Source organism: Medicago sativa, chromosome 6 (assembly GCF_051527215.1).
Source record: "Medicago sativa cultivar Bolivia chromosome 6, Bolivia_mono, whole genome shotgun sequence".
NCBI classification, from domain to species: domain Eukaryota; kingdom Viridiplantae; phylum Streptophyta; class Magnoliopsida; order Fabales; family Fabaceae; genus Medicago; species Medicago sativa.
In genome coordinates, this window is record NC_140754.1 from 52,277,678 (window position 1) to 52,292,985 (window position 15,308).

General features: G+C 36.3%; 1 protein-coding gene and 1 pseudogene across 2 annotated transcripts; both read right to left on the reverse strand.

Annotated features, from left to right (window-relative positions):
• Window positions 1-549: 549 nt before the first annotated feature.
• On the reverse strand, window positions 550-6,196 carry LOC146915573 (ubiquitin-conjugating enzyme E2 variant 1C-like). 2 transcript variants are annotated; one of them, XM_085717981.1, is made up of 6 exons: window positions 6,032-6,196; window positions 4,826-4,965; window positions 4,010-4,135; window positions 3,235-3,837; window positions 2,223-2,955; window positions 550-858 (listed from the first exon to the last, which is right to left on the reverse strand). In XM_085717981.1, exons 2-4 carry the CDS (start codon window positions 4,886-4,888, stop codon window positions 3,697-3,699), a joined length of 330 nt encoding a protein of 109 aa, XP_085574107.1. In that variant the 5' UTR covers window positions 4,889-4,965; window positions 6,032-6,196; the 3' UTR covers window positions 550-858; window positions 2,223-2,955; window positions 3,235-3,696. The 2 variants fall into 2 exon arrangements, with proteins under 2 accessions (XP_085574107.1, XP_085574106.1); XM_085717980.1 differs by lacking the exons at window positions 4,010-4,135; window positions 4,826-4,965; window positions 6,032-6,196 and having other exon boundaries at window positions 3,235-3,701.
• Window positions 4,889-13,733, reverse strand: LOC146915574 (uncharacterized; annotated as a pseudogene).
• Between the last annotated feature and the right edge of the window lie 1,575 nt (window positions 13,734-15,308).

Genomic DNA, 15,308 nt, shown 5'->3' on the forward strand with positions numbered 1-15,308 from the left:
TTTCTTCAAGAGCTTCCTCCAGTTGCTCTTGAGTGATTACCAAGTCTGCCTTACCTTTTCTTCTCTTCTAAGGAATAGAAGCAGCACCAATCTTCTGCATCTTTCCTTTATCCTTGCACTACTACAAAATACCCCATTTAATAGCACTTATTTTGGCTCTTAATAGCGCTTCTCAAGCGCTAAGAAAGCCCCCGCTATAAAAGGTCAGGAGCCTATAATAGCGCTTTCCAAACGCTATTAAATAGCTATGTTTCGATAGCGCTTTCAGAAAAGCGCTAATAAAGCCTTATTTTATGCTATTTTTAGACAGATGTTTCTTAGCGTTTTTCGAAAAGCGCTATCTTAATTACCCCTTTTATTAGCGCTTTCAGAAAAGCGCTAATAAAGCCTTATTTTATGCTATTTTTAGACAAATGTTTCTTAGCATTTTTCGAAAAGCGCTATCTTAATTACCCCTTTTATTAGCGCTTTCAGAAAAGCGCTAATAAAAGTCCCTATTATTTTTAAATTACATCCACAACTAAAAGCATCTGTCAACCAGACAAAAAATATATAAAATCAGAAACACTAGTAATCCATTAATATAAATAAACAATAATGTATTGATAAAAAACTTAATTACACATGATATCTAATGTACACTTACATAAAAATGCAAAGTTTGTGCACAATACGTATATATGAACGATAACAAACCTAAGTAACTAACAAAACCTTGGTTTTTTTTCTCCAATTTTCCATACAAATTGGAACCTCCCGACGAACGATGACTCCAATGTGACGAACGATGACTCCAATGCAACTGACAAAACCTTGGCTTTCTTCCCCAACTTGTTGACCTCGAGAATTCTAACGAACCTGAAGTAAGATTGCAAGGTAGACAAAATGATTTCGGCAATGCATCAACAAATCCAAAAACTCTCCATAAGGGACATGACATTGTGAACAAAATCCATAAAGAATACATATTCTTTTATGGCCCCCTTAAATGTCAAATGTTTTATTCTTACAACTACTCAAATTAAAGTCAACTAATTTACCAGATATAATACTTAATCAAATTTGTCAAGGTCCTCTCTTTATCATATTCAAATTTTGATTATGTATTTATTATGTCACTTAGCAAAGACATATGACAAATCCTCTTTTTCTTGGGTAGTATACATATACCAATTGTGAAAAACTTAAGTCACTCCAATGTAGGGGTGTAGCCAAGAAATAAACATCACAGGCAGCAAGTTTAAAAGACATAATCTAAAAGTGTCAATCTTAAGGCATAATTTTAAAACTGTCAATCTTTAAGCAATGCCACGTTAGAATTGGCAATATGGGTCTACATTTGAGGTGTTGTACAAGGATTTCTACAAGGTGTTACACAAAGATTTATGTTATGTGTAGACAAAGTGGCAAGAACAATTTGGCAATCCAACCTAATTTCCATCCACTTCTATCACACTATAGGCACAAAGTGTGTTTCTTTAATCTCATTGATTGAGAAAACTGAATGAAGAACTATACAGGTTTCCACTATATATGCAGCAAAAAACTAACACACGATACAACTTAGCAGTTAGCACTAACCAAATATTAAGTGAAAGTAGTTATATGTGCACTTTGTAACTACTAACTCCCTATACATTCGACCAGAGAAACTCCCTATACATTGACACATTTATTATTAATAAAAAATTTCAATATTGAAACAATATAGTGCTGACAAATATGGACATGTAATGGGAAATAAAAACTATAGTAAACAATGCCTGTGTCATTTTTTTTATTTTAAGGAAATGCCTGCTTCATGTTATAACCATGGATCATTGTTCCACTAAAATTATTAATAGTATATATAATGGAACAACAATTTATAAAGTCAATGCCGTTTGTTTTTTAAAATACAATGATTTAAAATAAATTATTACTTCTTAAATACAATATTCTTTTATTTTGATATTTTAAATTCATAGTTTTATATAGCATTGAGTTTTATGTAGCATTGATACATTAAGTTCATAGTTTTATATTCATAATTTTAAATTCATAGTTTTATAATGTCTTATCTATTTTTAAAAAACATTTTATAATTCCATGAATTTAGAATTACAAAGTCCTTGACCGTCAAACTTGTCCATTCAAATCTACCCGTAGCTATCTATCACAAGGTACATAGCTAGTTCACCCAAAATAAGCACCACAATTTAGTTATGAGAATTGATTCTTACCTCTCTTCAAAATTCGGCATTGACAACATTGTACAAAAGGCACCAGCAGCAGCATAAGACTCCGGAGTGCCATGTTTAGGAGGTAAATCCCGGCATTTGAGCACCTTAGTGACAAAAACACTTTCCCTGTTGACAGTGACACAGACTGCAAGTGCAAGCATGATACATGTGGAATTAAGGCTTTTTGTGACATTCTTATAATCAAACCTGAAAATCTCTAAGGACAGCAGTAGTAACAACAGTCCTCTAGGAATCGTTTTCCTGTGCAAAACAGCCACTAGTTCCACGTGTTGAAGAAGTATCAGAGATCCTTTAGTTGAATGGTACAAAATGACATAAAGAATTGTTGTGTCAAGCTTCCAAGTATGAGGACTATAACCAACAAACATGTTTTTACCACTAGTCAAGATAGGGTCTGATGCAAAGTGAACTACAGAGGTTGGTTTGAACATATTTTCATTAATTGAGTGACTTATCATACTCATAACAAGATTGCTAGCTATAAGACATCTCTGAATTTGAGACATAACCACAAGGATGAAACATTCTCTATGATATTGGAGAACATTTTCGAGGTTTAGCTCATTCAAGGAATAAAAGGATTCATATACAAAACAAACATTTTGTTGGATCCATGTAATGACATTACCCGTTGAATTTCTCAGCTTATACACGTCATTGAACAATTCAAAAGCAACATTTTCCAGCTCATGATCCATGTAAATCCTAACCCCTGAAGCAACATGGACCATCCATATAATAAGATTGGTTTATATATATATATATATATATATATATATATATATATATATATATATAGAGAGAGAGAGAGAGAGAGAGAGAGAGAGAGAAAGAGAGAGAGAGAGAGAACACTTGGCATCAACTAGTACCTACAAGAATAATAAACAAAAAAGATACATGTTTTGGAAGTAATGATATTCCATTATGGTTTGTAAATTCATAAGTATCTAAAAGGATAGAATTAAAAACACAAGGGAAAAAAATAACTCACATGCATACACCATCTGCATGTACGGATTGTTTGATTCATCTCTTTGATTGAACATGTTATTTCTACTTATTCATTGAAGAAACCTTGTTAGAGCCGTAGCATATGGATGGCATTAAAAGGAGTCATACCTGCACTCATGTTAACTTGAATTTGAGTGAAGCATATATGCTTAATAATTCAAGAATTGAACCTATAAATTAATATGTTACACAAATGCACAAACTAAATTGAATATTATTACTAAAATCAAGAAATGTGTCATTATATTCTTTCATTTCTCACTTGTTTTTTTACCTAACCTTCATACCTGCACTTATTCTTTCATTTCTCACTTCTTTTTTTACCTAACCTTTATACCTTTATGTTCTATTCTATGCTAAGTTTTAAAAAGCATTGCATCTACATCATAAATCACACTAACAGTAAATGCAATATGATCCAACAACTATACAATCTTGGATACTAAAAGTAAGTTCCTTCTGGAGGCTGGACAAGCTTCCGGTTATGAGGGGCTGCCATTTCTTTCTTCAGCTGGGTCAGTATATCCTCCATGCTGTACTCTCTTTGCCAATTTGCAAGAAGCCCAAATTTCTTTGGTTCAAACTGTTTCATATAAATCTTGATTACATCTCTGATAACAATGGATTCAAGGTTATTACCAAAAAAGCAAAGAGATTGTGCTAGCACAGTTTGCAACATCATATATACATCAGCATCGTGAATAAAAATATATTTAGAAGATGATATGAAAGCATGTGGAAATTGTACCTGATACCACGCCAGTTTCATGGTTAACACAAGTCATATTGATTCGTGAATGAAACCGAACACTTGGTGGCTTTTCTGGGTAATCTTTGTCACAAAACAACTTCAATTGATATATTCTGCCTTCATGTACAGTCTGAAAGTAAAAGATAAAAGAAATCATTATATGACCTGAAAACCACCTGTTAAGTACGCACAAAATGAAAGTAGATACAACAGACATAAAAATAAATTCTGTCCGAACTTTCAGATTTCCAGATACACCAATAATTCATACTACATATTTCTTTACTGTGCTGCATTAATGAAGCAACGAAAAGACCGGCCAGAACATAGGAAGGGCATACGTATTGTATATTAAAAAAAAACAATAAGTAAGAAGTGATATATTACAGAATTGTAAGCAAACTTTCAATTATGATATTATGCTCGCTGCAGTTGTAGAATGATATCCAGTGTTCATGTGCAAATACAGAAGTATAAGCTCACAAGCAACTAAACACAGGACTAAATCAGAACAAGAACTCAAAAAACATGCCGATGTAAACACTTCGCATAAACTGCTCGCTGCAGTTGTAGAATGATATCCAATGTTCATGTGCAAATACAGAAGTATAAGCTCACAAGCAACTAAACACAGGACTAACATATGCTCTGTTGCTTCAAGCTGGAAGTAAGAACTTGAGAATATCCAACTTCCACATAAACTGGTTCTAACAAATTAGGCAAATTGAAGCATTTGAATTTACTTGTTCAAAGTTCAAACATAATAAAAAAATATGATATTACGCACACCTAAAAATGGATGCAGAGAAGAGATACTTACATTATGGGGGCCGATGATGGTGCCAGTCCAAAAGCGCATGTAAATGTCATCACCATCATTCATTCAATAGCTAACAGTGCCATCACCAATACCTTTTTCACCTCGTTCAAGCTCCTCCAGCAATCTGAAGTTCCTTGGAACTGCATTGAAGCGCACACATTTAAGCATGGGAGTAGTAACTAGGCATTGTACATACATGCACGTCAGTAATGACCACAAAAGAAACATAACCCTTTCTCCATGTTTTAACCACACCCAATTCGAAATCCTAAAACTCAAGGGCTGAAACAAGTGCACTCGTACTTCAATAAGTTCTTCAAACGTTTAAAAATTCTTATTCAAGTATTACAAAGACATAATTAACTGGTACAACAGTTAGAATCTTTTACATTCACAAGTAAACAAGAATGAACTTTTCAAATATGTATTGCCTCAGGATAAACACATGATATGTACAAAATATTAGCCGGAAACAAGAACAACCAGAATTATAATTCAGTTACAGAAAACTTGCACAAAGGTATGAAGATCAATCCCACCATTTTACCAATTTTCTTTTTAAACTATCATTTCAAAGAGTAATCACACTTATCTCGTAGACGGATATTCTGAAGTACAGATGCTTCAAATTAATGATCCACCAAAGTGTCCGACACGCATCAGAATCCAAAACATAACACCAACGACGCCGACACATGCAGTAACATTCATTCATTTCTATTTCTTTAAATTATATGGATGTCAACGTGTTGGTATAAATACTTCATACCTTAAACTTCATACAGAAACATCAAAAAGAAACTACTAAAAATAGTCTCACTAAACAAAAACAGCAATGAAATATAACACAATTCACAAGCAAATAAAAATCCAAAATGATCGAACATTTCAATTAAAGAAATTATGATAAAAAAATCGAAATTCAAGACAATTATCACAGTAATCTCGTCAACCGAGCAAAATTCACAGCTCGAAGCTTCAATCACCGATCCAAAATTCCATCGGTAAAAAAAAAAACAAAAAAAACCCAAAATTAACAACAATTACATAAATTAAAAAAAAAAACTACATCGATGATTTTAGGTCAACGAAAAGAATCGCATATGAAAATCAACAGAGCAAGAAAAGAAGATTGAAAGAAAAAAGTAAAAATCATAATTGAGTAAAAATGAAAACGGCGATGAGTTAGATTGAAACAACACTAACCGACAACACTGGATCCGGCTGAGCCAAGCGTCATGGATGGATTTTGTTGAAGTGGGTGTTGTGGATCTGATCGGAGAATCTGTGACAGAGAAGAAAAGAAGAACGCGAATTGTGGATAATAAACAAAGAAAGGATTGAAATAGAAAAAGAAAACAGAAATCTGGAGAATAATCTAAGAATACAAACAACAAAGAAAGGAGTGTTATGTGTTTTCACACTTTTGTTATGTGTGCGAAAATGAAAAAGTATCTGCCCTTTTTTAATTTTCATAAAACCCAAACATAGCGTTTGTGAAAACGCTATCTATACCCCTTCAACAATAGCGTTTTCTTAAAAGCGCTATTAGTGCGAACAAGAATAATAGCACTTATGGAAAAGCGCTATCTAACCCAATTTTTTACAAGGTTTTTTTAGCGCTTTTTAAGGAGTGCTATAACAGGTCTATAATTTGCATGTTTAATAGCATTTATCCAGAAACGCTATTAAAATTGTGCTATTAAAAGCCAAAATTGTGGTAGTGTTGATAGAAACAGGTTTAGCTTCAGACTTAGCAACTTTAGCAATAGCAGCTTCTGACTCAGTACTGGTTCTGGCCTTCTTTCCTTTAGTAGGAGCAGCATCAGATTCAGAACTAGTTCTGGCCCTTTTCCCTTTAGGTGCATCAGAAACAGCAGCTTCTGACACAGCAACTGCTTTGGCCTTCTTGCCTTTCCCTTTAGCAAGAGCAGCTTCCTCCTGAGACCTCGCATCTTCCTCCAAGACGTACTCAGCTACTAATCTAGCTAAGTGTTCAGGATTACTTTCCTTAACTATGGAAGGAAAGTCCCTGATAATCTCAGATTCTTCTGTGGTCAACTCCAACCATTTCTCATCTTTAGGAGCTGTCTTGAAAAAGTGCATTGAATGCAAAGTCTTGCTACTGATAGTCTTCTCTGCAGTAGAAACTTCGAAGCATTTATCAGAAGCATCCCTTGTTCTTCTCAACAAATCCAGCACTTTCCCTTGATAAAAGATCTCAGAGAGCAATCTTCCATAGGGCACTTGTTTCCTTCCTTTGACTGTGCTTTCATTAATAGCCCAGCAGAGATGATCCAATACATATCTTGGAAAGTTTATCTTTTCCAGATTGGTCATGAAATAGATTGCTAGCTTCTGTTGGTTGTTGGGTTGATCAGACCCACCTGCTCTTTGAAAGAAGCAATCGTTGCTGAATTTCACCAACATTCTATTGTGAATCTCCATTTCAGAAGGCTTAGCATCTTTGTTACCACCCAGAAGAGTGTTGTAGTAGTTTTGCAGCAGGACATCATCCTTCTTAACAATTTCTTGAAACCTTCCTTCTGCATCCATTCTACAAGCTTTAGCAACTACCTCCTCTGTGATGATTACGGGAATACCCATCACTTCAGACCTTATCTCAAGGCTACTGAAGGAAGTGGGATTCAACTCAATCTCCTTCTTTCCTTTCTTCGACCCAGCTGGTTTATCCGCTGCCTTCACAGGCTTTCTATTGACAACTTCAGCCCTTAACCAGAAATCTTTGACCAAGTTCACATATGTTGGCCCATTTAGCATGTTGAAGTAGCCAGACAGTTTTTGAGTTTCTACGTAGCCTTCCATGTCCACTTCATACTTCTTGAGTGAAGTGAAGTCCACTGGTGATTCTACTTGGACGATTAAGGATTTCCATGGAATATCCATAGTCTTCTCTTTGTAGATGGACCTAGATTCTGATACGCTTTGCTTGTTTGATGTAGATTCTGAAACTTTTGAGCTTGATGATGCCATTTGATGATTGACGAAGATTTGAAGAAGATGAAGATTTTAGGGTTCTAAGTTTGAGAGAATGCGCTTACTTCGCAAGAGGTTTGAGAGCAAATGTGTTTGTTGTGAGTGAGTAGTGTGTGAATTGTCAAAGTGTTAAAAGTAAAACGATTGCAATTCAAAAGAGACAAACAAACATAACATTAATGATAAAATTGGGGGCGCGTGAAAAGTACTTTCAAAGCTATTAAATCATCATTGCCCTTTTAGTTATACACCAACACATACAGGCCACGTAAGAAGTTCACAGAGTGACTACCAAGTTAGTGGGCCAGAAGTTACTTTTTAAAAGGTAACTTCCAACGTTTCCACTAATTCAACTATTCAGAAGCAACAAATCCAGCTTCTGGACTTCAGATGCTGACGTCATCATCAGAAGCGAGTTTTCCTCAGAACCTCAATAAAGAGCTTCTGATGGACTACCGCTTCTGAACTAACTTCAGAACCTAAAATCCTATTCAGGAGCAAGCAAGCATTTAATCAGATACAAAGTGCATGTTCAAATTTTTCTTTATAAAATCAAATCTTTCAACAGTTAAAGGCTTAGTAAATATATCAGCCCATTGATTTTCAGTATCAATGAATTGTATATCTAAAATTCCTTTTTGAACATAATCTCTGATAAAATGGTGTTTGATTTCAATGTGCTTCGCTCTTGAATGCAAAATTGGATTTTTAGACAAACAAATAGCAGCAGTATTATCACAATAAATGGGAATACTGTTAGCAGTTATCTGATAATCTTCCAACTGATGTTTCATCCAGAGTAGTTGTGTACAACAACTTGCAGCTGAAATGTATTCTGCTTCTGCTGTAGACATAGCAATAGTTGTTTGTCTTTTGCTAGCCCAGGATATAAGATTATCACCCAGAAATTGACAATTGCCACTGGTTGACTTTCTTTCAATCCTATCACCAGCATAATCAGCATCACAGAATCCAATTAGCTTATAATCTAAGGATTTCCTATAAAGGAGTCCAAGATTAGTTGTTCCTTTCAAATACCTGAAGATTCTCTTGACAGCAGTCATATGAGATTCTTTAGGATCTGATTGGAATCTTGCACACAAGCATACACTGAATAAAATATCTAGCCTAGATGCAGTGAGGTATAACAAAGAACCAATCATACCTCTATACAGCTTCTGATCTACTTTAGCTCCTTCATCTTCTTTGCTTAAGTTGCACGTGGGGTGCATTGGAGTGTTCATTACTTTACAATCTTCAAGTTTGAACTTCTTCAGAAGCTCCTTTGTGTACTTTGATTGATGAACATAGACTCCATCTTTGCATTGATTGATTTGAATGCCAAGGAAGAACTTCAGCTCTCCCATCATGCTCATTTCAAATTCATCCTGCATCAACTCAGAAAATTCCTTGCAAAGAGATGCATTAGTAGAACCAAATATTATATCATCAACATATATTTGCACAACAAGAATATCTTTCCCAAGGGTCCTTCTGAAGAGTGTAGTATCAACCTGTCCTCTTTTAAAGTCATTTTTGATTAAGAAATTACTTAGTCTATCATACCAAGCTCTGGGAGCTTGTTTCAAGCCATATAGTGATTTCTTCAGTTTAAAAACATGGTCAGGATATTTAATATCCTCAAATCCAGGAGGTTGCTTGACATACACTTCTTCTTCTATGACACCATTTAGAAAAGCACTCTTGACATCCATTTGATATAATATTATGCCATGATTAACTGCATAGGAAAGAAGTAACCTGATTGCTTCCAATCTTGCAACTGGAGCAAACGTTTCAGTGTAATCAATGCCTTCTTGTTGACTATACCCTTGTGCAACAAGCCTGGCTTTGTTTCTTGTTACTTCACCTTGCTCATTCAGCTTGTTTCTGAATACCCATTTTGTTCCAATAATGTTCTTGTGCTGAGGTTTGGGTACCAGATCCCACACATCATTTCTTTGAAATTGATTCAACTCTTCTTGCATAGCTAGGATCCATCCATCATCTGAAAGTGCTTCATCAACTGTTGTAGGTTCAATCATTGAGATTAGTCCAATCATTGACTCCTCTTGTCTGAAATGTGATCTTGTTCTTCTTGGACTATCTTTGTTTCCAATGATTAGCTCCTCAGGATGTGAAGACTTGTGTTTGAATGTGTTTCTGGGAGGATCTGCTTGATGTGAGCCATCTTGTGCTTCATCAGAAGCAGCTTCATCTTGTGCTTCTGATGTGGGTTCAGCTTCTGGACTATCTTCAGACTCAGCTGTCTGATCAGGTTCTGGAGTAGCTTCAGGAACCTGTATCTCTGCAAAACTTTCACCTTGCTTTGAAGTTTTATCTTCAAGCTCCTTGTCATCAAATTTAACGTGCATAGATTCTTCAACACAGAGTGTTTCTGAATTATACACTCTGTATGCCTTTGACCTTTCAGAGTAACCTAAAAAGATTCCTCTTTGGGCCTTGGCATCAAATTTCTTTAGGTAGAGCTTGTTGTTCAGAATGTAACATGTACATCCAAATTGATGAAAGTAAGAGATATTGAGTTTTCTTCCTTTAAAGAGTTCATATGCTGTTTTCTCCAAAATAGGTCTAATATAGATCCTGTTTTGAACATAGCATGCTGTATTCACTGCTTCTGCCCAAAAATGTTTTGGTAAATTGTTTTCATGAATCATGGTTCTGGCCATTTCTTGTAAAGTTCTATTCTTTCTCTCTACAACCCCATTTTGTTGTGGTGTTCTAGGAGAAGAGAACTCATGGAAAATTCCATGTTTTTCACAAAAAGCTTCAAATGGCTCATTTTCAAATTCTCCACCATGATCACTTCTGACTTTCAAAATTTTTGATTCTTTTTCAGATTGAATTTGAGTGCAGAAGCTACTGAATACATCACACGCAACATCTTTACTCTTTATGAATTTCACCCAAGTCCATCTGCTGTAATCATCAACAATGACTAATCCATATCTACTTCCATATGGGGATGCAGTACTCACTGGTCCAAATAAATCAATATGGAGTAATTCTAAAGGTCTTGAGGTTGAAACAATGTCTTTGGTTTTAAAAGATGATTTCACAATTTTCCCTCTCTGACATGCACCACAGAGTGCATCTGAATGATAGTCAATGTCTGGTAGCCCTTTCACAAGTTGTAACTTACTAAGCTTAGAGATTAACCTCTAGTTAGCATGTCCCAACCTTCTGTGCCACATCCATTTCTTATCATTCACTGATAGTAGGCAAACCACCTTCTGATCAGCCAGTTCAGAAAAATTGATTTTATAGACATTGTCAGCTCTCTTTCCCTTGAACACAATGGATTTGTCTTCCTTGTTGATTACTGTACAGTTGGGTTTTTCAAAAAGCACATCATAACCATTATCACAAAATTGACTGATGCTCAAAAGGTTATGTTCAAGACCATCTACCAACCATACATTATTAATTGAGGTAGAGGAGTTACCAATAATTCCTGTACCTATGATCTTGCCTGACTGGTTGCCTCCAAATTTCACATTTCCTCCCTCTTTCATTGTTAGGCTGAGGAACATGGACTTGTCTCCTGTCATGTGTCTTGAGCAACCGCTGTCTAGGTACCATGATCTTTGCTTTGGCACTGCTCTTAGACATACCTGCATCATTGACATTTTTTGATTTAGGTACCCATTGTTCTATGGGTCCTGGAAGGTTAGTTCTTAAGGCTTTACTCTTCACTTCTTGTACCTTGTGCTGTGAGTTGGGTTGCTTCTGATTAACCATCACCTTAGGTTTTGGTACTTCAGAAGCAGTAACTATCTTCTTCTGAAACTTAGACTTCAGAACCCCAGATTTTGGTTTCACCAGACTCTGAGGAATAGGTTCTGATCTTTTCAGGATCCTGACCTTTGAAGTCTTGGAATCAGATTTGATCATAGCCTTTGACTTAGAGTTCTTTGGCGTTGAAGTAATCTTAGCCTTAGGACTAGAAGCTTCAGGTTCTGATTGAACAACAGTTTCCAACTCAGCCCCTTCTTGTACAAAGAATGTTTTCAGACCTTCCTTGATGCATTCACAACAAGATTTTAGATTGGTTTTCTCAAGTTTCACTTCTGGAAAACCAATTCCTCTGCCATTGTTCTTGTAAATGCTATAAATCATAGAAGCTACTCTGCTTCTGTCAATGCCAGATATAATAAAATCTTCAAGAGCAATTTCATGGTTACTTAAAGGTTTTTCATTACACTTTTCTTGTAGCTTCTGACATAAGAACCTGAGCTGATCTTCATATGTTTTACACATGAAGTCAAAGCCCCTAAGTCCTTGTTCAGAAGCTTTCAGATCCAATAGAGTTGATTTTTGCTGTTGTACCAAATCAGCATATTTTTCTTTTAAATCCTTCAACTCATTGGTTCTTACTTCAAAATGTGTAAGAAGTTCTTTAAGTGACTCAACAAGTTCATCTCTGGGAATTTTGGAATATACCTCGTTTTCATCTTCTGAGTCTGAATCTGATCCAGCTTCTGAAGTTGCTGTTGCTACCAACCCAACAGCTACCTTTGCATCTTCATCAGCTTCCTCTTTATCAGATCCAGATTCACTACCCAAATCATCCCAGGTTGCCATTAAACTCTGCTTAATCTGCTTCTTGAGTTTGCTTGGTTTGAATGTAGACCTCTTTGACTTGTCCTTTGACTTTTCTCTTTGAAGATCAGGGCATTCAGCAATGAAGTGTCCAGGCTTCTTACAGTTGAAGCATCCCTTCTGATCTTCTTTCCTTGAGCTTCTGGAGTTACCCCTTTTGGCGAGAAACTTTCTGTTCTTCTTGGCCAGATATTGAAGTCTGTTTGAGAGCATGGCCATTTCAGCAGCATCTGGTTCAGAATCTGAACTTGACTGTTCTTCCTCTTCAGATTCAACTACTTTGAGAGCTTTTGATGACTTGCCTTTGGATGGAAGAGCTATTGATTTACTCTTCTTAGTAGACTCATGTTCATTAAGACTTAACTCATGAACTTTGAGAGAACTAACAAGATCTTCTACACTTAAAGTGTTTAAATCTTTAGCTTCCTCAATGGCAGTCACTTTTGGTCTCCATCTGGCAGGTAAGCTTCTGAGTATCTTGCTTACATGATCAGAAGCAACATAGCTCTTCTTTAGAATCTGTAGCCCAGAAACTAAGGTTTGAAACCTTGAGTACATCTCCTCAATAGTTTCATCATCCTTCATCTTGAATAACTCATACTGATGTACAAGCAGGAGAGCCTTTGCTTCTTTGACCTTCTTGCTTCCTTCATAATTTGAACAGAGAGAAGCAAACATAGCTTTAGCAGTGGATTTGTCACTCATCTTCATGTATTCTGCTTTGGGTATGGCAGTGACAAGAGCTCCTCTGATAATATGATGCTTCTTGTAAAGTTTCCTCAGTTCTGGAGTATGTTTCTTTCTATCCACAGCAGCTCCTTCTTCATCAAGGACTAAATCACCAACACCATCTTCCAGAATATCCCATAATTCTTCATCCAGGCTCATGATGTAACTGTAAAAGTTGGTCTTCCACCAAGAGAACTCTTCAGCATCTCCATTGAACTTTGGAACTTTTCCAACACTGGTTTTCTTACTATCACTATAATCATGTGAGACATGTTTATAGCTAGTATCACTAGAACCAGTAGGAGGAGGAGTAGACATGTTTTTCTCAGATCTTTGACTGTTGCACGGTTAAGTGTTACACAACAGACCAAGGCTCTAGATACCAATTGAAGGTGAGAAAAACACAAGAAGGGGGGTTGAATTGTGTTTTGAAAAATTCTTCGATTCTCTTAAAAACTGAACACACTGATCAGAAGCTAGGTGAGACAGCTTCTGAAGTGATAATCAGAATCTAAATGCAGCGGAATAAAACAGAGAGAGAGAAGAAGAACGACACAAAGCAATTATACTGGCTCCTTCCACAATCCGGAAGTAGTCCAGTCCCCCTTGCACTTCCAAGGAGATTTCACTATGAGTAATATCTGATTACAAATGCTCAAGCACACAAGCAAGAGACTTCCAATGCTCAAGCACACAAGCAAGAGACTTCCTTTGCTCAAGAACACAATCAAGAGACTTCCTGCTCAAGCACAACTGCAAGAGACTTCCTAACTAAACAAAATTACACAGAAAATTGTTTAAGGTTGAACACTTGATATACAATCAGAGGTGCTCACAATACAAATCAGATACAGACTCAATGGACTTAAGAATTTCTAAGATATGACTTTGAGACACAGAAATTCTAAGTGAATGCAGAACAATTTCAGCAGAGGTTTGGTACTTGTGAAAATCTTGTGAGTCTTTCGTTCAGCGTTCTTGCATTACCAAATCTCTAGGTCTTCACTCCTTTATATAGAGGTGTGAAAGAGACGTTGTGAAATTGCCAGCACACCAAAGAGTCATTATAGAAGCTTGATCTTTCACCAATGATCTTTTGCCTGATTTGGTTGTTGTCCTATGAAGAACCAATTTGAAATCCATTCCTTATCCAAAGGAACATATATGCAGGCGAGACCGTATTCTGGAGCTGTTTTCTTGTCTTGAAGCGTGGACACAAAACAGAGTAGTGGAGAACGTGGTTGTACAATTCGTACAAAGTACAATGTCAACGCTTTCGTCCAAAATGCAAGCACAAGCCTTCAAACACCTTTGAAATGACCGTTGCAAAATTCCACTAATCCTTGTTTGTGTTTTCGAATCCAATGGACAGCTTTTGCATTGATAATTCTTCAATTCTTGAATCTTTTGCAAATCCAGTTGAGATTCAGCTTCTGGTGAAATAGCTTCTGATGAGGCAGCTTCTGATGATGTGACTTCTGCAGCTTCTGATGACGCAGCTTCTGATGATGTGGCTTCTGGACCTATTGTCTTCAGAAGCACTATTCTTCAGGAGCAGCTTTACTTCAGGAGCGCTATTTCTTCAGGAGCAGCTTGACTTCAGGAGCGCTTTGCCTTCAGAATCATCTAAGCTTCATTTTCTTTTGCTCTTTATTTGCTCATTCAGAACCAATGATGATGTAACTTTATAATTATGGTCCTGTACACTTGAACAAATATTAGCTAGTCCAATTTACAATTTTTAATACCTTGTTATCATCAAAACTCTTTAAGGTTCATTGTTAAACACATTTTGTTCCAACATATGTAATCCCATGTTAAAACCATTTTGGGCTAACAAAGCCTCGACAACATTAGCTATATTATTATGGCCCTCGTAGTTGTTTCGACGGGCTTGCATGACCACTTGGTCTGCATCTTGGTGCCTATTTACCAACAGTGGTACCCTTTCCTGCTCCTCTTGGGCCTGTTGTTGGATCCTTTGTGGTTGTGTTTGATTTTCAGGCATTTGGTTAATTTGACTAACTTCAGGGTTTCCTACTGACCCAACATTTAGATTTCGAGGCACCGACGTATTTCGTACTGCAGGAGCGCCAAAGAAATCAGCCATTCGCTCCATCTGGACGGACAACGC

Excerpts from the sequence above, each read along its gene's own strand:
- LOC146915573 (XM_085717980.1), bottom strand. The coding sequence starts at position 3,289 with ATGTTCAATCAAAGAGATGAATCAAACAATCCGTACATGCAGATGGTG. Across the intron at positions 2,956-3,234 it reads CATGCAGATGGTGTATGCAT|GGGTTAGGATTTACATGGAT; the intron begins GTGAGTTATTTT and ends ATGTTGCTTCAG. Across the intron at positions 859-2,222 it reads ATGCCGAATTTTGAAGAGAG|GTTCGTTAGAATTCTCGAGG; the intron begins GTAAGAATCAAT and ends ATCTTACTTCAG.